Source organism: Limanda limanda, chromosome 11, assembly GCF_963576545.1.
Source record: "Limanda limanda chromosome 11, fLimLim1.1, whole genome shotgun sequence".
NCBI classification, from domain to species: Eukaryota; Metazoa; Chordata; class Actinopteri; order Pleuronectiformes; family Pleuronectidae; genus Limanda; species Limanda limanda.
Window position 1 is genome coordinate 19697283 of NC_083646.1, and position 25572 is coordinate 19722854.

General features: G+C 39.4%; 1 protein-coding gene across 2 annotated transcripts in view; it reads right to left on the minus strand.

Moving 5' to 3' along the window:
- The window catches only part of LOC133013799 (CUB and sushi domain-containing protein 3-like), a 212376-nt gene that overhangs the window by 160097 nt on the left and 26707 nt on the right, over positions 1–25572 (minus strand). For both annotated transcript variants that reach the window (XM_061080848.1, XM_061080847.1), the window contains exons 3-4: positions 19133–19245; positions 6568–6762 (exon numbers count right to left, since the gene is read on the minus strand). In XM_061080848.1, coding sequence (XP_060936831.1) covers positions 6568–6762; positions 19133–19245 — 308 coding nt within the window. The remainder of the gene's footprint in view (positions 1–6567; positions 6763–19132; positions 19246–25572) is intronic.

The window sequence follows — 25572 nt, forward strand, 5'->3', positions numbered from 1 at the left end:
ATGCCTACAGCCTCTTAAGTTCAAAAGCACAAGGACTCCCGATTTGCTTCTAGTGTAAATCACCATATTCACCACCATAAAACACTTGTGCTGACTGAGAAATTGTGCATCCCATTAATGCATTTAATGCCACATTTCAAAGAGTGTGTAGCATATTGATGTGTTGCAGAGGAGCGATATTACATTTTAACCTCACGACAGGCAGCAGCATAAAGTGTCCCTATGGCCGTGGAGGCAAAGGGAGTGAGAAAGAAATAGTGGAGAAGTTTTGAGAGATAGATGGAGATGTGAGTGTAGGACAGAAGACAGTTAAAGACCAAAAAGTGTCACGGCAAAAGACAAGTGAAAACCGAATCAGTGTGAGAAAAAAAGAGGAATGTGGTACAGAAAAGAAAGAAATGGAAGGCAGGAATTCTAAAATGAGACCGACAGATCAGAGATGAAAAGGACTGAGAGGCAAAATAGAGTAAAAGTAAATAAAAGGTAAATCGCCATTGAACACCATTCAACTCTGGTGGCAGCAGGAAGCTGTGTGCAAACTTGGATGTGACAGGTACAAGGGAACTGTGACTAGTGGTCACTGTCCAGTCTACAAATAAATTAACTTAAGACAGTCTTTTTAGTAAAACTACCTCAAAGTAATTTTGGGGTTTGTGTGCTTTGGATTAATCGCTAATATTTCAGCACAGGGCTTGCTCGAGGGTATGAGACAGATTTCCATAACCACATTTAATGAAAATAACCTCACTTATAACTCATTAATGTGTCTACAATTGTAACCAATTAAATTGCACAGGCAAATTAAATCGATGCTAGGAAGAAATCCATTATGGTACCGAAGCACTGAGACAGATTTCTTCGATGTTTCTTTGAGAAGCATCCATGCATGGTACTGTTAATCATGCACAAGCAAACTGCTGTCTGATGCTTAGAAACGCTTTGCAGCTCGAGAAATTCAAATGGCTTCACCTGGATAATGCCTTACAGGTGCTATACATTTTCACATGCAGTGTGTCACTGAGCTGCATTGCAGCACACAAGATAAGGACTGACAACAAGGTTTAGTTGCATAAAAGGAAGGAACTGAATGCTGGGCAATGTGTTCCCTAACATATCATTAAAAGCGTGTTATGTATTTCAAGACGAGGTTGTATCTGTCTCCTTTAAAAATGGTGGCTCTATTAGAAAAAAAAAGATGGTGGTGAGGATTAGGACTGCTTTAGCTGAGCTCATTTACATCCCCAGCATCAGCAATCTAATGCTACTTGAGGAGGGATTAAGCCTCTCTCCCCTTGACTTTGATCAGATATATAACACTTGTCTTTCTACTTAGAAATATTCACCCCCAAGGATAGAGGAAAGGAAGGGACTCATGTATAATTTTTGCAGTACCTCAGGTTTTTTCCTTTGTAATAATCCCTGTGTTAATGCAGAGGCAATGACTATGTCTACAGCAAGTCCCTCATTTGCTCGGTCGCAAGTCCAGTTAAACATTGATAGGGTTGAGGAACAGCAGGGAGACCTGTAATGACTGCAGATATATAATTCATATGACATCATACATATATATATATACACCAATCACAGGGCCAACATACATAGACAACCTTTCACACTCACATTCAGCAATACGGTTTATTAAGAGTTTCCAATGAACCTAACCAACAAAATCCACATATACATAAGTAGTACATTGATAATGCACAAGGAAACCAGGATTCAAACTAAGAACCTTCTAGCTGGGAGGAGACAGCATTAACCACTGCACCACCATGTCGCTGTCATTTAGTCATAGTTTTTAAAGTGTACGATGACTCTCATCAACATCTCATACTTCTGAAATCAATTAATATTGAAAATGGAGGTTCACATTTCTAATTTAGTTGTAATTACAAATGCAATTAATATATTTGCCCATTTCAGGCCTGACAGCTATAAATTGGTGAGAATACTGAGCTATTTTCATATCAGCTCTACATGTGCAGTAAGATTCAGCAGTCACTTGGACTAAAAAAAAAGTGCCATGGGCAAGTGGGAACGTCAATGCTCTGACTTTAATTCTCAATTTGCGTAGTAGAGCGCTGAGGAGGCACTGTGAGTTTAATCCAGTCACACTCCCAGACATGGAAATGGTTTGAATGGTCTATGTGGCCTAATTCTTTTATTCTGTTGGACAGAAATCGGCAACAAGAATAACAGTGTGTCAATAGACCATATTCTCATGTTACCACACTTGCCTGTGTGCTCTCTATCTGCCCCTATTTAATGAATGTCCAGAGACAATTTAGATGGAGGGAATCGAAATGGGTCCCTGTGAGAATCAGCAGCAGCTCACAATTAGAATAGCCATTAATTCTCCATCTCACTGCTTTTCTGCTTAGAGTTGATCCTGTTTGGTTCTCTATGTCAGTTTTTCAGTCTCTTTGACACTACACTGCCACCACTGCACTTACAGTCTACTTACTGCTCTCAGTTTTCCTTCAACCATTCATGATGTCTTTGAAAAAGAAAGTGAATCGGGAAATACATACTTTTACCGCTGATCTAAATTGGATATCACCTTGTATTGGGTTAGCTTCTCGAGTACTACAGTGAAAATAATGGTTTGTTCTGTAGTGGGGGGGAACATAAGGAAAGAAATGCTTACTTAAACCAGTTTATTCATACTGACTTCAATGCTGGACCTCCAGGCTAAGCACAGCAGACCACTTTAAATCAAATGAAAGATGGCTACTCTGTCCAGTAAATAAACGGATTTCTGATAATTACACGGTATAGTTATGACATTTAAAATTTGGTCAAGCTTTGGCTGTATACAACTTCATGATCAAACAGCAGTTTGTACAAATAGTTGGTATTCTATGTATGCCTGCACTTGTGTCCTCGCCTATAGCTCTGTCTGTCAGTCACACACACACACACACACACACACACACACACACACACACACACACACACACACACACACACACACACACACACACACACACACACACACACACACACACACACACTTGGACTTTGAACGGTGAGAAAGGTAAGAGAAACTGGGAAAAAGATGACAGAGAGAGAGAGAAATACTAACAAAAGGAGGTGACTGGTTGAGACACTGAGGTGTTGGGAGACAGTAGGGTGTGAACGGTGAATTGGTGTGAGATTTTGTGTTGTGTGTGTTGAGTGAGGAACAATTGGTGATGAGTAGAAAGGGCAGGATCTCTGTGGAAATATGATCAAAGAGCCATCTGCCCACATAGAGGATCCGGGTCGGATTTAGACGAGAGAGAGAGAGAGAGACAGAGACAGAGAGAGGCTCGATCGGAGCCCAGACCTGGAAAAGAGTGATGATTCTGGCCCTTGGCAACAGGCTAACACCATCCTTTAATGAAAAGGAACCTTCCATCTGCAGCTTGTTGTTTCTTCTATGCTTGCCGTATCTCAAACATATGCTGAACCATATTCTTTCTGCTGTGCTTTGGATTGTAGAGTGAGTTGGCATGAGCAAACATGCTCTGCTGACATTGGGCTGTTTGAGGATTGCATATAAAGATGAGAGTTGGAGAACCTTGACCCTTCCTTTCGTATTTCCTCTTTTTTGTTTGAACGTTGGGGGACCAACTGAATTAAAATGCAGAAACTTAGTTAAGGCTCCATCCACATTCCTACGGATTTTTTTTTTAAACGTGCCAACCCTGCTCCAGATACGCTTGGCGACCACACAACTCCAGAGTTTTAGAGTCGCCTAAACAGAAGTCTGGTAGCGCAGCTGGCACAGTTTTAGTTTGAAAACTCGAGAGCTGTATTTTAGTCTGGAGGGGCAGAAACTGAGATGTTCGGAAACAATGACATAGACTCTCACAACCTCTTACTGATTTGGTCTTTTCCGTCAAGAGGTAAACTTCCCTGATTCGTCAGGCTCCATCACTTGACTCTCTTCAGAATAAAACAACCGGCATTAGCCTTGGCTACCAGAGTAGAATGCAACATGGATAAATTACAAGCTTCACTGACTCTGTTGTCTTTGCTTGTTTTTCAGTTAAACTCAGAATCTTTACAATGATAACACTTGTTACATGCTTAGAAGACAAGCTATTATTGGAGCATACATACATGCCCAGTGTATGTGAGTGGTCCTGTGATATGTGTTTTCTGGCTTGTTGTTATCGACGAAGAAGCATCTACTTTTGTGGACTGAGATTTTTTTCCAAAAAATGTATTATGGATGTTGCTTAAGAGGTGAAGTTATTTGTGTTTCATTCCAATAAAAACTATATGACACAATTTAAACATATTGTTTAAAAATGTACATACTGGTCTACTCCACATATTTCATAGTGTGAAATATAACCGTCACAAAGTCAGTTAAAGTTTGCAGAGTATTCTGGTAGATTGGAAGGAAATGATATGAGAATGACTTCCAAGCCTTCTCTGTAAGAGCGTTTACCTAATAGTAGTTCATTTGTCCTTGCGGACACTGTCTGATGAGGTGGCTGTCTCTAAAAATAACAGCAGCACTTACTGGGAGGTGATTTGGGGTAAAGCGAGGCTGACACAGCAAATGCAAAGCAAAAGGTGTTGCCTGCTGGGAGTATGTGCATCACAAGTTTGATATTCAGCCAAACTGCAATAAAATCCTACATCTCTTCACCTAAACAGTTCTCTTGAGTAAAACAAATTCAGTGACAAAAGTGTGTTGAAGTGTCCATAAGGAGATTCAGACAAGCTTGTACAACGGATTAAGCCAAAATCGTCTATGCTTAGTTGCTCCAAGTGATTACAGCTAAAGAATTGTTAAATTATACGCCATACACTGCTTATGTTTTGTGCACGTCATCACAATGTGCAGTAAATCACTCTCATTTGCACAATGCCTCTCGACATATTTAAGAGTGGATTATTTGCATTACTGTGACAAAGTCTCATTTAATCACAGCATTGGATAAACAGCATGGTATCAAGAGCACATCAGTCTTTCATCAACCAGATACCACAGAAACCTTTATTAGAGCATGTACTTCACTCTCTTTTGTTCCGGACGGTCGAGCGAAGGAGCTTGTTGACACAAATTGCCTATGCACAGCTAGCTTCTTTAAGAATTCAAGTCCTGGGTGAGTGTTTTTGAATATGCAAAGCAGTTTCTGATTAGGAAATTAAAGTATGAAGTTTTCCAAGTGTCAATAAAGAAAAACTGACTCCTGAAACTTTTTGAAATATCTTCGAGCAGTTAACTGATCCTGGCACTAGCTATACATTCGAACAGTATGGGTCCAGATCATTTTTCAGTTTGTTTAATATTTTAGAACTACCAAGTGCATGTTAAATGAGGCAAATACTCATAAATATTGTGGTACTTTGGTAGAGCTTTGATAGAATGGATGTTTAGGGTTTGTGCATTATTATCCCCCAAAAAACAGGCACTTTAAATGGTAACACTGGTAAAATCCTCTATCCCCTATTAACAGACTGTTTTCACTGAAGAATAAATAACAGGTTAAAATTAATTACGTTCACGAGCAACAAGGTTAACAGCCCATATGATCCATTTTACTTTGGTTTCCCTTGTCCTGAGGTAGACAAAAAAATTTACAATCGAAACGTTTCCACAACATAAACCCGCCAGATTCATTTGCCGGCAGTCACAGTATTTCCAATCTGCCAGGCAGGATAAAAAGGAACAGTAAATACTGCGATTGCATGAGTTTCAGGTTATGAAGGAATAATGTGGCATTTTCATCTGCAACCCCCTGTCTTTCTCCCTTCGGTGTCTGTATACAGGCTATAACAGTTCCTTCTTGTGTTTTGGTAGCTGGGTAACCACAATAAACTAAAAGTGAGTCTGGGTTCATTTCTCACTGTCCAACATTCCTGGATAGTAATAACGAACTATGTGCCTTTATTCTCGTAGCTCATGTAACCTGGTAATACTACCCATATAGAGGAGAGGTGACCAGGACTTCAGTAAGACAGCATTTGTCCTGCCCCCGTACAGGTCATGGAACCCACCACACTGTTAAGATCAGATTTGGTAGACCTGGTTAGTGTTGCAAAGAAGAGGCACAGAAGTGTTCAGTGAAGTCACAGCTGAGCAGAAACGCTGCAACACTTCATAGTAGATGTATGACTCCTGCCAACAGCAATAATGTATTAAGCTACCTCCTCCACAGGAATAAATATTTGATTAACCTTTCCATACTCTGCGGCTCTAATCAACTACTTCACCGTGATTAAAATCACTCCAGCCCATTGCAAAACATTTTTTATCTAATGACGACTTGTACCACTTTCACTATATCTGCAGTGCAGACCAATCATCCAGTCACACAAGCTGTCAGTAATTCAAAAGATATAAACTTGAAGTAATTAATGGAAATTTAAATGACAAAAAAAAATATCACCTTGTTACTCTAAATTTCTTGTCCCAACCCTAAAATATGTAGATGTACATAACTTCATGTTCTTCATGACACAATTTTAACATATTGCACAGCTAGGAAATAAAGTTGGCTTCAAAAAGCAGAACATGCTGTTAAAATAATGAAATACTCATTTTTAGTAATAAAACATCCTCACCTCTGCAGATTGGCACAGGAAAGTCCCACACTGACACCGCAGCTGCATTAGTGACACAGGTGAGTTGTGAATGTCCATCTAGGACATAGCCAGTGACACATCGGTAGCGAATCTTGCCACCTACGTTGAACTGAGTTCCATTCAGTATGCCTTTGGGTGGAACCCCAGGGTTTCCACATGAACTGCTTCTTAGCTCTGGAAAATGGACAGAGAAGCAGGGTTGTTAGGAATAACAATGTTTTGCTATATGACATATGCCAGTCTTCCTTTATTTGATCCTAAGTCATAAATGCAAAGCCATTTCACATATGTCTTAGTAGTTTAAACTTCAGTAATTAAGTCTACATACACTGTTAAACGTTTAGTTTACATTTGAAGTCATTGCTACTCAAATGCCCAATTACATTTGAGGAACTTAAATGAATATGAGAGTATGATAACATGTGATGACCAAGTAGCACTGATGTGTCGTTCTGGTGTCTTACCAATCTTCTTATGGTAAGAGTTCACTGAAATAACAAATTATTTAACTGGGAGCAGCACTGAAGTGCAGGGAAAAAACAAGTAAATTGGCAAAACATTAGAAAAAATAAACCTATACAAAAAGATGGTAGGAGGACCTAAAACTAAAAACTCCGGTGAAATGATTCTCCAAGTCCACAGTTTGGTTCATATGAGGGTTTTTTTCTTCTTTTGTTTGTTTTGTGGGGAGGGGGAAACACAAATGAACCGACGCTGTTGACTTGAATGCGCAAGTCTAGTCTGACATTGAAGAGTTGTGATCCATCTTGAACTAATTCAAATAGCATAGCCTTACTTTTAAGACAGGCGTGATCACGTTGTCAATACTAGACCACAGCAGTCATGTCGCAAAATAAACAGCTTGACTTAACTGTACATAAAATAATAAGTTTTGTCACTTTCATGTGTTCCAGTATTAATTGTAAAATAAAAAGAGGTGAACAGGCTGCACCTGAAGTGGTGCCAGCGGATGTCACAGTTCCATCATTCTGTATGACAATATGAGAATGTGGAATCATTACACCTCCTCTGCAGACTATAATCATGTACAGCCCTGAGTGGCCACTCTGCTTAATAGTTGGGGAAGAACAAGTAATTTTGATCATTTCAGTGATGATAAAATCTAGCACTAAATATGCACCAGATCTTCAAATGTTGAAAAGCACCTATGTCAAATGGCCTTTGTGAATATGGATCTCTTATAATTAATTTAAATTATGTCTCTCAATTGCTTTCCCATTCATTCATTTTTCTGACGCACTTTTTCGGTAACTCATGGTAATAGCAGAAATATGGGTAAATCTGCAGGAGGCATGTTTTTTACTTGAATGACATGACCATTTCTCCAGTTAATGTTTTTTCCAATACTGCAACGTCTATTCTTTACTTACATATTTCTCTGCCTTGTTAATAACGGTGCTTATCATGGCACAGATATTAGAGGAAAGGTACTGCATGTCACAAAACAACAGTACCCATGAAAAATAAGAAACACGATGGCAATGATATTCTAAATCTTCAGCCAGACCCATTTTTTAAAGAAGACATATTGAAGTATAAATATTCCACAAGAAAACAATGTCCTATTGTGCTCATGTGCTGACACAGCCAAAGTAGTTATGATCAATGTATTCACTGGTAAACTAGTGACAGATAATTTTGATAACATTTTCCAGAAGTGTGAGTAAGAAGCCTAGAGGTTTCTTCCTCTATTCTTTCGGTTAAACACAATCTTCCAGTATATTTGTCTCCTCTTAAACCTCCATATTTGTGTCTCTGCTGATATATTTTGTGCAGACTGGACATTTGCAGAGGAATTTTGGCAACGCTTCTATTTCAATCTGCAGTCGAGGACAATAACACATCGTTTTCTTTTGCCTCAGGAGTAGTGCTCACCAAGAAATTGTATGAATATGTGCAATAAACACATAACAAAAGACTATATGAAACATCGCACATAAGAAGAAAAAAAAATGATCGACGCATGCAATGCATTCACATAGGTTATTTTTAAGTAACAGCCCTTTAATCACACAACTTATTTAACAGGCTTTAAATATGCGGAGGAGGGAAATGTTCAACTGCTTCTACCACCACATTATGGGTCAGTAACAACCATTTACCTAAATTTGTAAGGTTTGCTATGATGACTGACTGGAATGCCAATAGATGTGCAGCTACACAACCAAAATGGCTGCCACTGATCATCGACTGTAAAGTGATGACACGTTTACACTTACTCCCATTGTACAAAAATAAACCCAAAATATACCAATGCGAGAGCTGACCTCTTGTCGTCATTTGGAGTCTGCAGTGGTGATCAGGGTGCCGTGATATTGTGGGACCTCCAATCAATAAAACCCAGCTAGTCTGATCAGATCCAGTGTTGTCCTGATGGTAATACTAGGTACTTCCATCCTGCAGCTTCTGAATGAACATGCAGTCAAATTGAATGACTATTTTTAAAATGTGCCATCGGTTGGCCGCTTATTGTTCCAATGGTCAAGTCAGAAAACAGTAGGCCTTTTTTACACCAACACAAAATCCATGAATGGATAGATGGACAGATGGATATATAGACAGAGAGAGATTGGAAAGTATACATAAGGTCCTGATCCTGATCTGTGTACAGTCCATGTTTATCATTATGTCGTGGTCATCTCCAGCCTCAAATACAGCAGGGCTCTGGCAGGCCTCCCTTCAGGCACGGTGAAACCCTTACAAATTGTCCAGAATGCAGCGACATGTCTGGTCTTCCATCAACCGAAAAGGGCACGCATCACTCCATTGGTCACCAGAATCGAATTCAGGTGACTCATGGCTGCCAACAGAGAAAACTTGTGGGTCTGCAGGACAGACCAGAATAAAGGCGCATTACTCTACGACGTGATGTCTGGCATTATCATCCCTACACACAAGGCAAGCATGGTATAGACCAGGGGTGGGCAAACATTTTGACTTGCGGGCCACAATGGGTTCTAAAATTTGACAGAGGGGCCGGGCCAGGAACAGATGGATGGAGTGTTTTTGTGAACTAATATAAATGACATGGAAAAATCATTACATGAAAGGATTTGGCCTTTACCAAGCAGCAAAGCACTTATTTGCAAGGCCATTTAACAAAAACCCGCCTTCAGAGAAAGGCTTGCTAGCCTTTGCTATTTCGAATGCCCCCAAAAAAACATGCCTTGGTAGATCACTCTTTAATCGCATTTTGTATGTGAAAAAAAATGTTGCTGAGTCTGTAAATTAGTCGCCAACCTCTGAGCTGCAGCCACCCATTCTTGCGTTGACTGCTTGCTAGCGTAGTTAACATGCTACGTAGCAAAGTGACGGCTGATGTTGTACTCCATGAAAACTGCGACAGTTTCTCGGCATATCAGGCATACAGCCTTCGATTGGATTTCAGTGAAAAAGTATTTTGTTGTCGACTCAGTGTTGAACACTTCATTTCCTTGATCCTCTCATTTTACAGAAGGGCTCACAGGGCAAAGGAAAAAAGTGAAGGGAGATCATGTGCCCTTTCGAGCCCTATACACCACACTCCGGGGCAAATTTAATTTAGCTGACACTTTTATCCAAAGCGACTTACAATAAGTGCATTCAACAACAAGAATCAAGAAAGTACGATGTCTTAATATAAAGCAAAACTACAAAGTGCTATAAGTACGTGCCATTTAAGTGCAACTAAATTGTTAGTTTAGTTTAGTTTTTTTTAAATTATTTGGACAAGTTTGGCGGGCCGGATTAAAAAGCCCAACGGGCTGTATGTGGCCCGTACTTTGCCCATGTCTGGTATAGACTGTTCTAATCTGTGGTTCCACAATGGCAGAAAAAGCTATTTATTGCTTTCAGAGCTCGAACTTCCCTCCATCTTCAAGAACCTCTTGAAGACTCATGTCTTCTGAGAGCACCTCCTGTCCCTCACACCTCTAACAACATAGCATGCCTAACTAGCCTTTACTTTGCACTTTTGTCCCACTTATTCTACACATTGTCTTATTAAGCAGATTTAGCCCTTAGCACTTACTCCAAGGGTCTGCTGTACTGGAGGTTTAGCGCTGTCCATCAATTCTACCTCGCTTTGGATAAAAACGTCTGCCAAATGTGTAAATGAAATCTGTAAAGTCACAATTTCCAGGAATCTTTATTTTAGTCTCATTTCTAATCTATTTTACACAGCAGATGCTCATATATACATCCCTTATAAGTATGGTCTATAATGAGTGCAATATAAAATCTCAACATCAATCGACAGCTGTTATATATTCATGAGAAAAATGAATCACCAACAGACTGCAACAGGAATAAGGTAGGAAAGCTGGTTTGGGCCAATCGAAGTCTGTAAGATTAAATCACTGATAAATGACTGAGAGTTCAATTTGGAGAATGTCATCCCTGACAGAGACTTGATGTGTAGAACTTCAGTCCATTTGATTTGTTACAACAAGTTATAGTCTAGAAATTCTACCACCAATAACATGTTTGTGTTCATCTCCAAAACAATGCTGGACTGCACCCAAATGCCCTTATATGTGTTTGTGAAAGAATCTTTCCAACCTTTCTTTTGTCTGAGCTCAGCCTGTATCTATAAGGAGTAGAGCTGCACCATGATCAGGCTGAAGTTGACAAGACACGACAGAGTGCAGAAATGAAAGGACTGGTTTTGATCACTGTTATATACGGGTGTATCCATAGTATTTCCTCAGGTCTTATGTGCTCTTCTCTGTAACATTAGGTTGTCAGCTTGGTGAAAATATCTGAAAGCTGCCGACCCAAACCCACAGTGTGTCTGAGAGAGTGACTTATGACAAAATTGTCTCAGGCTATTATATGTTATCTTGTGTCAGAAAAATGTGTCTTGTTTACTATATAACGAAAACCTGGCATTCACCCTGACTGATGTGGGGGTGAGGAGTGAGAAACAAAGTTAAGATTCGATGCAGGTATCTGCATGACATCTGACCAGCGCAGAGGTCAGCGGCGAGGAGGGACAGTCAGACTACTAACTATCACATTCATATGAAGCTCCAGTACTTTGCAGTAGCAGATGTGTATACATGACAGACTGTTTTTCTGTGATATGCCTGAGGTACAAAGGTTCATGTCAAGGAAATATTCTGTGTATCATCCATGTACCATACAGTACAATTTTGTATGGTTACAGCATTTTTATACCAAATCAAAACAGATTTGGTTCATATATACCCTAAAGGGAAAAACCTCAATATTCAGACTGTTAATCAATCCCTACACAAATGAATACAAATTATATTATGTGTATTGATCTGATGTTTTATTATGTAGCAATTCTCCACTGTTATCAAATCTAGCTTTGTAAAACAGGCTGCAATGAATATATGCTTCCCTACATGGCACAGCATGATCCTTGGCAACAAATTGCAAATTTGTCTCCATGGGAATTACAGGGAGCCTGTGAAATTGAATTTTATTTGTTTGAAAAATCAGATTGGTGTAGTTCAACAAAATGTGGAAAAGCATATGACAGGCAATCAAAATATGTACAAACTCACCACAACAAGCCTTTAGAGTTTGGTGCAAACAACGTGAAATTCAAATTCAGCACACTGCAGAGCTGAAAACATTGCATTAAAAAAAGGAAATCTGATGGTCAGCGCTTGGTGCTGTGTGCAACTAGAGATCCTTCAGAACGCCGACAAATAATCTGCAATTGGACATTTTCCGAACGAGGATAGTAACAGTCACAGGAGAGTACCGGAGGCATACAGTGCTCGAGCTATTTAACACTCATAGGCCAAAACAATTAAAACTGAACCATGATGGCAAGCTTTTCTTGGACGACTTGTTGGTGAAGAACTGTGCCAATGATGTCGAGAGAAAAATGAGGTCAGGTAATGTAGAACCAATATATCAGACACTGCACTGTAAATGTCAGGTATGATTTTATCTTTAAATTGGATTGAATGTACTGTAGCTCATCTACTATTCTCAATCTCTATAGTGAGCTCATACTCAGTGTCAGCGTTCATCAATTCTAATGCTGGCCTTCGTAAGGCTGTATTCTGCAGCAAAAGGAAAACCAGCAGATGCTCAAGCTTAAATTGCTTGGTTTGGGATTAGAGAAAAATGCATTAAGACATCACCCAGACATGCATACTGGATATACTTTACTTGAAGCAGAATTTTTTATTACTTTGGTCAAATCACTGGGCTTAAAGCAACACTATGCATTTTTTGCTGAGTGACAGCAGCCTCTGCAGCCACAAGTGGTAATTAATTCTGTTGGGCTCCAAGTCTGAGCAGTTAAGTGGTTTTCATGTACAGAAAACAAAGCCTATCAATCGCTTGACCGGAGCTCTGACTGTATAGTCGCACTCGCTGAGCTGAAATATGGCTGAACAGACGGTACCCCTAGCTTCCCCACGGTAACAAACACAACTAACTCAGTTTAGAATTGTTGATATTGTTAAAGTTTCTTTGCTGATTATTGGAAACAAATGCTAGTTTTTAATACCTTCTAAGTCTATTTAAGAAAAAAAAAAGATTAAGATACATTTTATTATCCCACACACATACTCATGCAAGGGGAAATGTAACCTCTGCTTTTAACCCATCTGGTGCAGGACACACAGAGCAGTGGGTAGCCATGTACGGCGCCCGGGGAGCAGATGTTAGGGGAGTAAGGTGCCTTGCTCAGGGGCACTAGACAGGGTAGGGAGAATCCTCTTGGATTTTTGGACAGATTTTTTCTGCCACTAGTCCACCGCCTCTCCCTAATATTAGTAAGTACAGTACAGTAAAGTACTCGTGGGAGATCTCATAAAGTTACACAGTGCAAGAGCAGGCATTTGGGTTGCACACTGGGAATAAAGAATTTTAATGTGATGTGAAGCACATTGAAGCCTTTGAAAATGTATGTGGAACCATATATTGCAAGCTTTCCTCTCAAGTTGAGAATGTAAATCTTCTCTCTTTCTCAGAAGGAGGTTGAAAAACCAGTCCATGCATTTGTTGCCTCTGGACTGGACTACTGTAATTCTTTATCATTAGGATGTTCCAATAACAAATAAACCCCTCCAGTTGATCCAGCACAAGAACTGACAGGAACATATATCATAAAATTAGCGTCTCTCCAAAGTCTCCCTGTAAAATTCAGAAAAGAATGCAAATCCCCCCTACACACAAAGCTCCTAATGACGAAGCGCAGTCATTTATTAAATAACAATAAAAAATCTTGAATCTTGAATCTTGAATCATAGCAACTTATTATCACCTTGATCTCCAAATGCAGGCTTACGTGGGATTTCTAGAGTCTCCAAGAGAAGAACAGGAGATAGAGCCTACAGATATTAGGCTCATCTCTTGTAGAACCAAGAGAGGAGCAGACGCTGTCTACATTTTGGGTTTAACTGAAAGCTGTTCTATGGTTGTGGTGCTCAGATGAGCTCTGAACCTGCTGCTATATACCCAGAATGCTGTGGAACTCCAGCTCAATTATTTTGTATAGGTACTGTTATTAATATCATTATTACGTTTGTAATTATCACAGTTATCATTATCCCCATAGCAACCTGTCTGTCTGTGATATATATACAACAGTTACACAAGTGTTCCCACTCTCTACCCCCTCTATCCCTCTACCCCACCTCTCGATTTTTTGGAAGCATGAATTCTTTGCAATATATAGCCATGTTTGCTACTGTAGTTAATACCACAGGGAAACGCTGAGAGTAGAGAGTTGTTAAATATGTGACCATGTATCTCATGGGACTACATGAGAGAGCACTATATTTGCCAGGATACTGCCCTTTGCCTACACTACCACTGCACAAATGGTATGGAGGCCTGTCAGGACCAAGTGTGTAAATGTGAAAAAATGCTAAACTAACAGAGGAAAGAACCCATTAGAGACTTTGATATAAACTATTGGTACCAACTCCTCTTTAGTGAATATTTAGAGTGTGTAAAAATATGTCCTTTGAATTCATGGCCGTACAATTCATGTTTTCCTTTTTTTTCTAACCTAGTATGGTTGGTTTGATTTGACTACGAGTAAAATGGAAAAGTCTGAACTTCATGCACTGAGTGCCTGTTACTGGTGAACCACATCTTTACCCTGAACAGAACTTCCGGCAGATTGCTCTCAGCCCAAAGAATGTGATAACATACAAATTATTTTTCCAGGATGAGTTCATGTGATTCCAAGAAAAGTAAACATCTTTACTTTTCAATTTGAGGGTATGATGCAGTGAAGGCTCACACAAAAAAAAAGTGTTAATTGTGCCGCATGATGCACAGATTTTTAGTGAATGGACATTTGCATGCAGCTTTGATAAATGCACTAATTTGACTAATTTGAATTTAATGAAATTTAAACCGACTAGTGGTGATTATCAGGCATTCATGGAAATAATCATTAGTCGGTGGCGGTTGTTCTTGAGAAAACTATATAGAAGAACAAAACGAAATTCTCACTTGCAATTAACTGTTTTGAGAAACTCACCTCAGGTCCCTAATTAAAAAGTAACAGATGCATCCCATCTGTAATTATAGCAGCACTGACTCATTGCCCTTTGGTGTATGGAAAGTGATAACTTGTGTCTCAGACAGACATGGTCCAGGAATTAATTCACGGGAAATCGTCTGAATTACTTTAATCACATTTAATAGTTGCAGCTACTTGAAGCAGTTGCTAAAGATAAGGCCTCTCGTTTTATGCAAACTAAAATACTGTACTTCAATTTCAACTATACAGTAGCTGCAAATGTGTGGAAAAAGTAGTACTTTGAACAACAGCCTACACTTGAATCAGGAGTTTTGCTTTTATGAGGCTTTGAAGAAGCCCCTCAAGAAATCAAGTGTTTTAGACACAGTGTTAGCCCTGAGCTAACAACTGTTGCTGTCTAGAGGACCTTAAATAAAGTGTTGATAAAACTGAACCTTGGGAAAACAGCTGCTACTAAGCACCAGGGGCTGGGCTGAAGCTAAACCAAATGAAATCCTGTACAAACTTCACCTCGGGGTGGGTAAAGAGATGCAAACAACAGTGGGTACTGTGGAGTACTTAATCTCACAAAGAATCACCTCATCTTCAAAATAAAGCTGGGTTGAAAACAACACATATGGTGCTTAACAAAATACACAATGTTATTTGGAACGCTAAAGAAAACTCAATACAAACAACATAATGTTGTTACTGGGTGTTTTACAAGGTGAAACCCTGAGTAAATTCAGCAATGTGAACTGAATGCTTACAGGGCATAAACACAGCCAGTTAGGCTGTCATCTGCATTTTTCACCTTAAGTTGCATTCAGAGAGGAGAAGAGAGACTGTCTTGCATTATCCCCCACAACCGTGGTAACGAGTAAGTTTTATGAACTAGTAAATGAGGTAGTTGGGTGCGAGATTTCTCTGGGGCTGAGCTATTTATTTCGCCTGTATATCTAATGACTCTGTAGCCCTTTGAAGAAGATGGGAGTTTTGACGGAGTGGCAGTGTTTGTGAGCACACGAGCAGCACACTTTCCCCACAGGAGCCTCCTGTGTAGACTGCCTGTCTGGCTTCTTAGCGGACTGCTTGAGTGGCTGCTGAGCTAGATTTTTCATGCAGGCATAAAAATAAAGAAATAAGAGTATTGACTGCACCGACAAGTGGGTAAACAACATGTCAATGCTCACACGCAAGCACGCACGTACATGTACGAATAAGTGCTTTTCCAGCTCAGTGGACCATCTGCATCACCACAGAGGGACAAATGAAATGATTTGGTGAGAAGAGACGAAATTATTTTTTCAGGTCAGCTGTCTTCTAAGACTCTTCCATAGAAAGGGCAGGTTGAAATGGCAGTGTGACAGGTTTTAGAAAGGAATGTGTTTGTTACAAATACACAACCTTCAACAAAGGGCAAGCAGATAGCAGTACTCTGAGCTCGAAATATGTACAGGGTAGCTGCAGCCTATCTCGATCCCTTGCCACTCTTAGCTATTGTTTGGCTGTGTTGTAGAAAAGCCCTCATCTCTCAGCTCCTTAATAAATGCAGCAGAAACCTTTTAGGCCATGCTTAAGGTTGCAAGATCACGCTGTTGGCGTCGTGACAGTGCAGGAAAGTCGGCACTAATCAGGAATGAAATTCAGAAAAGTTGGAGCTGGATTTCTTTCAAACATACTTAGCAAAGGATTGACAGGCCGTCCACAAATTTCCTTCCATCTGGACGCGTCCTTCACTGTGTCCTTAGCATGTATGCAGATTCAAATCCACTTAATTCTAGCCCTGACTCAATCATCTCTGAGAGTCTACAAGAATCACACGTTTTCAGTCATGAGAATGAGCGGCACATACATATTCATGTGTACGATGTAGCTAACGACATCAGCATAACAAGGATGACAAATATACAGCGATGGCAGTGAGTTACAATGGTTTGCAAATGAGTATGTTATGGATAGGAACGAGGAATGTGTTTACGATTCATATGCGTCTGTCATAAGGGTTTGTCAAGATAAACAATGGAAATTTATGATGATTGTGAGGCTGGTGGGCTGAGTTGGGAGCATTACTTTTAAAATGAAGTTCAATACAGATAACAAAACTTTGGATTACTTCCACATTGTTTTACATTATAAGTGTAGGTATCACTGCCACAATAGACTTAACCCATCGCTCCGATGATGCTTAGTCTGGAAAAACGGATGAAGATCCCATTTTTCCTTGACCTTGTATTTTCCACAGAATCATGTTGGAGTGAAATCCAGTAAACAAGATAAAAATAAAACTGAATCGACAGTTCCATGGAACATTTTGTTTTCACTTTGCTGTCTTGCAGTTAATCCTCTTAAAATTAAAGTAGCACAAGAAAAGGCCGTTTTTATCTCCTCCGTTTTCCCACGGCCTCAAATGTGTGAAAAGGATATAAATAACAATAGAGAAAAGAAAGAAAATAATCCTTTTATGTAATATTGATTTTAAGAATCTACATGTTTTCTGATTAACCCTTACCCGTTTTAATATACACCTGTAACTAACACAATTACTCTATTATACTCTAAATGCAAAATTCAATTATTTTTTTAATTTAGATGACAATGACAGGGATCAACTCACTTTTTCACAGACACCTTTACTTAAATTGCACCTCAATTTCATTCTGTGTAGGGTTTTACATTCACATTTTATACAATACTATGCAACACACTGTTTTAAAATTGATAGCACCATCCTACCAAGACATCTAGGGACACGCCTGTAGAGGTCTCAAGTAAGCAATAGCATGCTACTTATTGTTCAAATATTTATGCTGTGCGCTGTATACCGTGTAGTAACACCAGGGTACTAAAGAATGAGTAACAGTCATAACAAACTGAGCTGTATATGTTATGGTCTACATATTACAATATCACTGCCTTGGCTACGATCCTTAATCCATACAGCTCCCACGCATTAAATGTGACCACAGAGCAACAAGTAGATGGTCACTAAATAAACAGTGTGACACTCCATATGTCCTTATTGGAAAATATTCTCCACTGTTGTCATTACTCCTCAGTACTGAGAAATGGCAATTTTTTGTCATATACAACAAAATGTGATCAAAATCTGCATGAAAATCTGTCGATGATGAAACAGGCAAAAGATGGAGGCAGAAAAACAAGATGTAATTCAACCTAGGCATCCACTGGAGACTGAGAGAGGGAGAGGGAGAAGTGGATAGAAGAGAGGGAGAAACAGAACAAGAGAAAGAGAGAGAAATAACACAGATGGACAGATGGAGGGGGGAGAGGTCCTGGACTAGCCAGGTCTGGGGCAGGTGGGGAGATGAGGGGGGTAAAGGTGGGATAGAAAAGGACATTGTGCAAGGGAGGAGGAGCAAGCTTAGAGGATGGGGTCACCCTGTTAGAGCTGGAGAAGGTTAGGGAACAGAAAGTATAGAAATAATAAAGAAAGGTGCAGACAAGCAGCCAATGGATCAGAGGCAGGAGGAGGAGGAGGATGAAATGAGATAAAAGGAGAGCACAGACAAAACACAAACCATCCAACCAAGAACTAAGGTTAGAGTTGGAGTTTACATGTGGAAGGAGAGGGGAAAAGAGTAGGGGTGAATGAGATGTTCACAGAAGGATAGTTCATGTTTAGAAAGCTCCACAATGCACCCCGCTCTGCTTCAACTCAGATAACTTGGTACATCCATTAGTTCAACTAATTCCCATCGCCATCTGCCATGCAATTTCACATTCACCTCTGGAGTCACAGAAAAGGTTCAGGACGTTGGGGGGAGGGATGCTAATTTGGAAAATACGAGATTCATTTGTTTAATTGAGGTCCCTTATGTTTCCATAACTCAACAGTGGAAGGAGTCCTGCAGGAAATCAGGTGGAGTAAGTGTGATCACACGTCCCTCTCTTAAGAATTAATGGTGTCCACTTCACCCAGCTGACTTTTTCTAAATGGAAGAGTTTATGAGGATCCGTACTGATCATATTCTCAAACCTAAATTCAATATGTAATATTTCCTATATTCCTAATGACATTTAAAGACAAAGAGCAGAAAATAATGTTTTCCTTACCTTCATAAGCTGCCTTAAATCCATGAGCGCTTACTGCAAAGTCACTGGTAAGCCTCAGTGAAAAAATGTTACCAGAACTGGTAACAGGTGGAGGGATGGTAAATCCTGTTAACCTGCAGGAAAGAGAAAGAGAATCAATGCTAAATGTATGGTTTAATTAGCATCATTACATTTATGTCCACATGAAATAAAAAAATATATTTTGCAGTTGAAGCTGATACTTAATGAATGTAAGAATAAGGTTTGGATTAAATTTAATGTATGTAATGACAGTCCAATTATACCTTAGTTGAAAATGATAAAAACTATTACAGTGGTAAATCATTTGCCTTTTTCAGCTTCCACAAGCAAAACAACACATATTTAAGAGCAGTTATCTGCAGCAATGGTGGTAATTGTTCCCTGTAGTGACTACATTTACCTCCATTTGGATTGTACTCCAAATTATAATGATTCCACTAAGACCACGCAGTTAAAAACTTGTTAGGCTAAAACCAACATAAACTATACCTGGGTCTGTTAAATGTCTTTCATTTCTGCATTTAAATCAGAAAAGCTCTCACACAAAAAAGTACCATGAGAGACTTCAAGCCTCACACCACCACCGACTTTGTGCACAGTAGCATTTTGTGCTTAATAAAAGAGAACTGCTCTGAGAATTGTGATGCAATTTGTCCTCCAATAATATAGTGCGGACTATATAATCAAAACCCAAGCGAGAACCCTCTCTATTGTTGGATGGCGTTTGAGGGCTGGCAGCAGCATTGTAACAGACTGCTTCATTACTGCATTTCAAATTAGGTGCAGATCCAAACAAATCCATTTACTTTCACGACGTCGTAAACAAGATGTGTTGCTGACCGTTCCTCAGCGGCAGTTGCTGATGTTCTATCGACCTTGCACTGCTGTAAGCCAGGCAGTGCAGCATGAACTGAACTTGTGCATGAAACTAAATGTCTTCTTTTCTATTGCCATCTCATTTCCTCTTGTTATTTTTCATTGCTAGTTTTGGGACCGTTTGTGTGTCTGAGCCTCTACTTGACAATAAGCCCGGTGAATAATGTCTGTCGTAGGCCAAATGTGGGGAAGCAGAAATCCCCCCAGTGACAGCGAAGAAGAGGGTGCTGTATTTACAGCTTCAATAGAGTTTCCAATTACAGCTCTGTGAACTGTGCTGGTCTCTTGCAGTAAATAATTAGTCTTTATCGCAGGTATGCCAAGATGTTGCTAAAAGTCAACAGCTACATGAATGCATGCAATTTTGAATACAGGAGACGACTTAAAACGTGACCTTATTGTAAGATTAATCAAATAAATAAAAGAGCTTTGTACTGAATTTGCATGCCATCATGGTTAATGAATAATTAGGCCAAGCTTGTGCGTCACAACAAAAGTCTTTGTATTGTAAATACAATGCTGCTGCTCTACATTAAAAGTGCCCTGAGATTACTTCAATTATTATTTGATGCCGTATAAATAGACTTGTCTTGTTTAGAAGTGAACACACGGGACAGAGGTAGCACAGTAAACACACTGAAGCCATTTGTGCCACTGTTAAAAATAATTTTACTTGTTAATGTTTGGTAAGACAATATCGAAACTTGCCACAATATAAATATTACAAAAGCTTGCGTCAATGGGCACAAATCTGTCATATGAACATGTCTGTTGGTGCTAAAGCTGTATAGAAAACACCACACTCACAACAGTGACAATCAAAAGCAACAAACTAGTGTAGAGGTGGAAAACGCTTAATATTCAGTCTCTCTCAGCATAGCTCAAGTCATAGCTCACATTGTAATGTTGCATGAGGACACATCAGGTTGGTCCAACTTTGCTTCCGTTCAGAAAAGTGTCAAAGTCACATTGAAAAGACAGGTATGTTGACCTTTGTCTTTTGCCACTGGCCCACTGCTGTAACACATAAAAAAACAAGCCCTAAATCTCTCATTCACACAACAAGTTAGATATCCATGTCTCATTGCCATTCGAACAGGAGAAAAAGGGGCTGGAAGGGTTCACAGCACCATTTCCATGTGGGAGAGAACTATTTTGAGTGAATGAGAGTGATGTTTAGCTGGCGACTCTTTAAAATCACCCTTCACACCAAGTCTGGGGAAGGGTGGATCCACGGGGAAGCTAATCACTAGCTAACCAGAGCAGAGCAGTCAAGTGGCTGTAGAGTACATGCTGTCAAAGACATCAATGGCACCCACTGGGATGAGTGCAGTACATTTACACAATCAAACTAAAACTGCATTTTTTTCTATTATTGAGCTAATTCTTCACTTAGTTTAGCAGCAACAGCTATGGAGATAGAGTCTACAGAGGAGAGGAAAACATTTGCTGCTATGGCAACGTGGGACAATTGGACAGGAGACAACAAATGCAGAGATGTGGCAACATTTACAAGATAATATAAAGAATAAGGCCAGATGAGGATAGTATTGTCGTTTAGTAGCCTACAACTTATGATATCTGCAAAAAAAAAAAAAAAAGGTAAATAAAAATCTTGCAAGAGAAAAAAGTGAACCTCAGAGCCTTTTATGGCCTTAGAATATATCCTTTCTTAGATTGCACAAAAAAGCAAGGAAATAAAGATGTCAGGGGGTTAGTGTACATGAAGGGAGGACATCCTTTCTGAGGCTATCAGTGAAAAGGATTATGAGGTGGCAGTCTAGGCGACAGATTTGTTCAGAGTTCTGCAATCAAAGAGTTATTTCTGATTTAGAAAGGTCATGTCCCAAGTTGTACTCATCAGTCTGTTGCAGGATTCATGAAAACCTCAACAATCAACATCTCAGTCCATAGACATGATAATCTGCAGCTGCTGAAAAAAAACATAATTTTGAAATAATATGGTACATTTTGTCGCTCTTTGTGCAGCATTTGGAAAAGAACATGATTTTTAATGTAAAAAAGAACCAGATGACTCAAGTGGCTCTCTGAGACATCTTACTGTTTTTTTTTATTTTATTTAAAACCAATGCATATTCTGACCAAAACGAGTGTAACAAAAAGCAGACAAGAGACCTGTGTCATCTGGTATTCACTGCTGCTTGTTGCTTTGGCAACAGGAGCATCAGGTGAATGGAAGGAAAATGTCATTAACAAATAAACACCATGGGGGCTGCTGTCTTCTCAGAAACAAGGAACCTGTGACTTGGATATCAGATACAAGTCGACAAACTAAATCACTCTTCTATTTGATGTTTTACAAAAAAAGACGTGTTAAATAAGGGATTAGGCCCTAATCTAGCTTTGGGAGATAGGCCAGACTCTCTGGGGCACTTTCATTTTCCTTTAACTTCAGAAAATAGAAATACAGCAGTTGAAGGCATAACAGCCAAGATTAAAAAATAAATGTTTGATAAAAAGGACAGACACTGATGTTTGTCAGTTGATTTATGACTATAATCGTAGAAATCATGTTCTTTTTACCGCTCAAGGACACTTGATAATTAAAGCAGTATGACAAACACTTACTTTACGTTGGTTCACCAGAAAAATATTTAAATGAAGAACATTCATAGACCTGCCTCAAACTGTCCCCTTGACAACTATTGGGTCAGTAGTGCAAATCCCTTTGTCTTTGTCCGACACTTCTGACACTTTTCCAACCGTTTTCCACAGCCTGATTCAGTTTCTGTTTTGTCCGAAGGCTTTTTCCCTTCAGTCTCCACCTCAGCTGAAACTCATGCTCTGCTGGGTTAAAGTCCTGGGATTGACTTGGCCAGTCACCTTTCCCCACAGATGAAGTTATTTTGTTGTATTGGGTCATTGTCTCGCTGTATGATGAAACCCCTCCAGGTTCATTGTTAACATTTCTCTATGAATTTGCAGAAAAAATGTTTCTGTAGTGATACGATCTCAATCAGATGTTAATTATGTAAGCTAGAGACACATTAATACACTCTAGAAATGTATTTATTTGTAAAGTGGAGTATTACCTGGACCAAATATTCCTCAGTCTCATGTTTCAATATTTTGTAAAGATATATCTTCTCTATGTTGGGGTGAATATTAATTATTTTAAAAGTACTGAAAAGTTTTTGGAATAAAGGTCATCCAATAAAAAAGAATGCATCACCACTCTTAGCAAGTCAGTAAAATGATTTACTTTGACCTGTGAAGGTGATGGAAGCTGGTACATCGCAGGAGGTCACAAAAAGACAATTTACTTGCGTGACAGTAATTTGATGGCTTCGATCAAGGCTGTTCAAACTAAAAAAATGTTGTAGTCTGTAGAGCATGCATTAATTATGATTTCCTTCAGGCAAAAGTGTGATGGGAACTTTTATGAATTTGATCAAAGCCTATTCAGTTCATTCATTTAGTCATGCTAAATTGAACTTTGTGCAGCTCCACAAATAGAAATGCCAGTGCTGCATGTCTGACTCAGATACAAACCAGGTGTTGTGCATCTGTGCTGGACTCTACCAGGTCAACCAAAAATGTCAGCGGGGCTTTTGAGGCACCTGATGTCTAAGCAAATATGACGCCTCACGTTTATGGATCAAAGCAACACCAGTGGCAGCAGAATGACGATGTGTGCCTGAACAAATAATGCCAATGATTGCATGGACAGATGTAGCCTTTCCTTCCACCTGAACACACTACATCAGCCCTGAAGGTAGCTGTCCGACATTCCCACAATCTGATTAGAGTGTCATGGTAGCTGCGTTCTGTAGAGAGACAGACGGGAATGATGTCCCTCCGTCTGTCTGACTCGCCGTCTCCCTACCTCGATCTGTCTCTCCCTCTGTGTACTTAAGCTCTTTGTGTCACAATGTGTCTCTCTGACTTTCTGTTTATTGTTGCATGACGTCGTTCCTATTCACTGTTACAATTCCTGTCCTGCTGGTTCACCGTTTGTGTCTTTGTTTGTCTTTGCCCACCTCTGTGCTGCTGCACTGCTCTTTACCTCTTTGTGTGTCCTGTGAAAGAAGAACAAAAACAAGACAGTGGGGGAGAGAGACCTTAAGTGTTGTGACTGATCGTACTGAGTCACCGACAATCGAAGTGTACCACTCGTTCAAAACAGAGCAAAAATAAGGGCCTGCTACATTGGTGAATACCATGCTGGCCTCCTCTTTGAACCTTTTTTTTTTTATATACATGGGATGATTAATAGATGTGTTTTGCACTGACATGTCCTAACTCATTAAAGCTGCCATAGACACTGACATTGCATTTTAATAATAAAGGTCAAAATATCCTATTAATTAATTATTGGTTTCTCTATCTAATAAGAGTTACAAATTTTAAATATATAAAAAAATGTATAATATGCAAAGGAAAATGTATTATGGAGAAAGTCTGGTGAATGGTAATAAAGTTAATATCCTCATTCTGTCTATAGTGTACAACTCATCTTTAGTTTTGCCCCATATCAAATTATATCCTCTACAGCACAATACCTCTGAAAGTAATTCTCCAGATAAAAACAGACTGAATCAGGATCCAGAAAGTGAAGTCAATGCATAAGTGTCTAAAACCTGTATTCTCTCAAAAGACCAGTAGAAAGCATCTCCATTGAGTAAACATTTTCCTAAGAATGTCATGGTCTCATGGTTAGGGTTGGGTATCGTATAAATTGTATCGATAGTTTTTCCGCTTATCGCTTCTGGTTCTTATTATCAATTCACCATTTCGATTCCAAAATGGTAAAAAAAAAGAGGTCAAATGTTTAGATAACAAAAATATCTTTATTAGACTGAACCGATGCACAGTAGCTGTGCTTCATGTTACACCGGGGTAGCAGTGGTAAAGCCTTGTGGTAGGTAACATACAAAAGTAAAGCCACGCAACTCATCTCCGAGCCTTATCAGACATGCTCAATGTGTCCAACCCAACTGTGTAAATTAGTAAGTAAGATGTTTTAAGGCAATGTTGAAACTTTTTGCCTGGAAAATTCTGGTGTTTAAATTAACCAAACATCACAGTCGTATAAACAAATGTTTGCGTGGTACGTGATGTAGTCAGGTATGCAAGTCCTGGCAGATACAGCAGCATCCTTGCAGTTTAGGAACCGATAATTCTATTTCTTTTACGGGTAACCAGTACTTGGCATTTTGGATTCGGACCAAATCGCAACAGAGTTTCGGGTCCCATGCCTAGTCATAGTTCAAGTACTCTTAAATACAGATAGATTTTCAGTTTGTAAACTATGATCCCATTTACAGAAAAATGGATGATTGTCGACTATCCATCCATATGGTTACTTCTGGTTTTTAAATGTTTGGTCAAAATGCCAAACTCTAAGTTTCCAAACAGCAGTTCAAAAACGAATTGTTGACGTCAAGGTGGGCTGCCATATTGATGAGACGAAGCAGTGTGTCCAATTTAAACAAGCAATGAATATACACCATAATTTCAGCAACAAAAAAAGCACCAATTAGTTCATAGCTTTGCTGAAAGAGAGTTATTAATTGTGTATT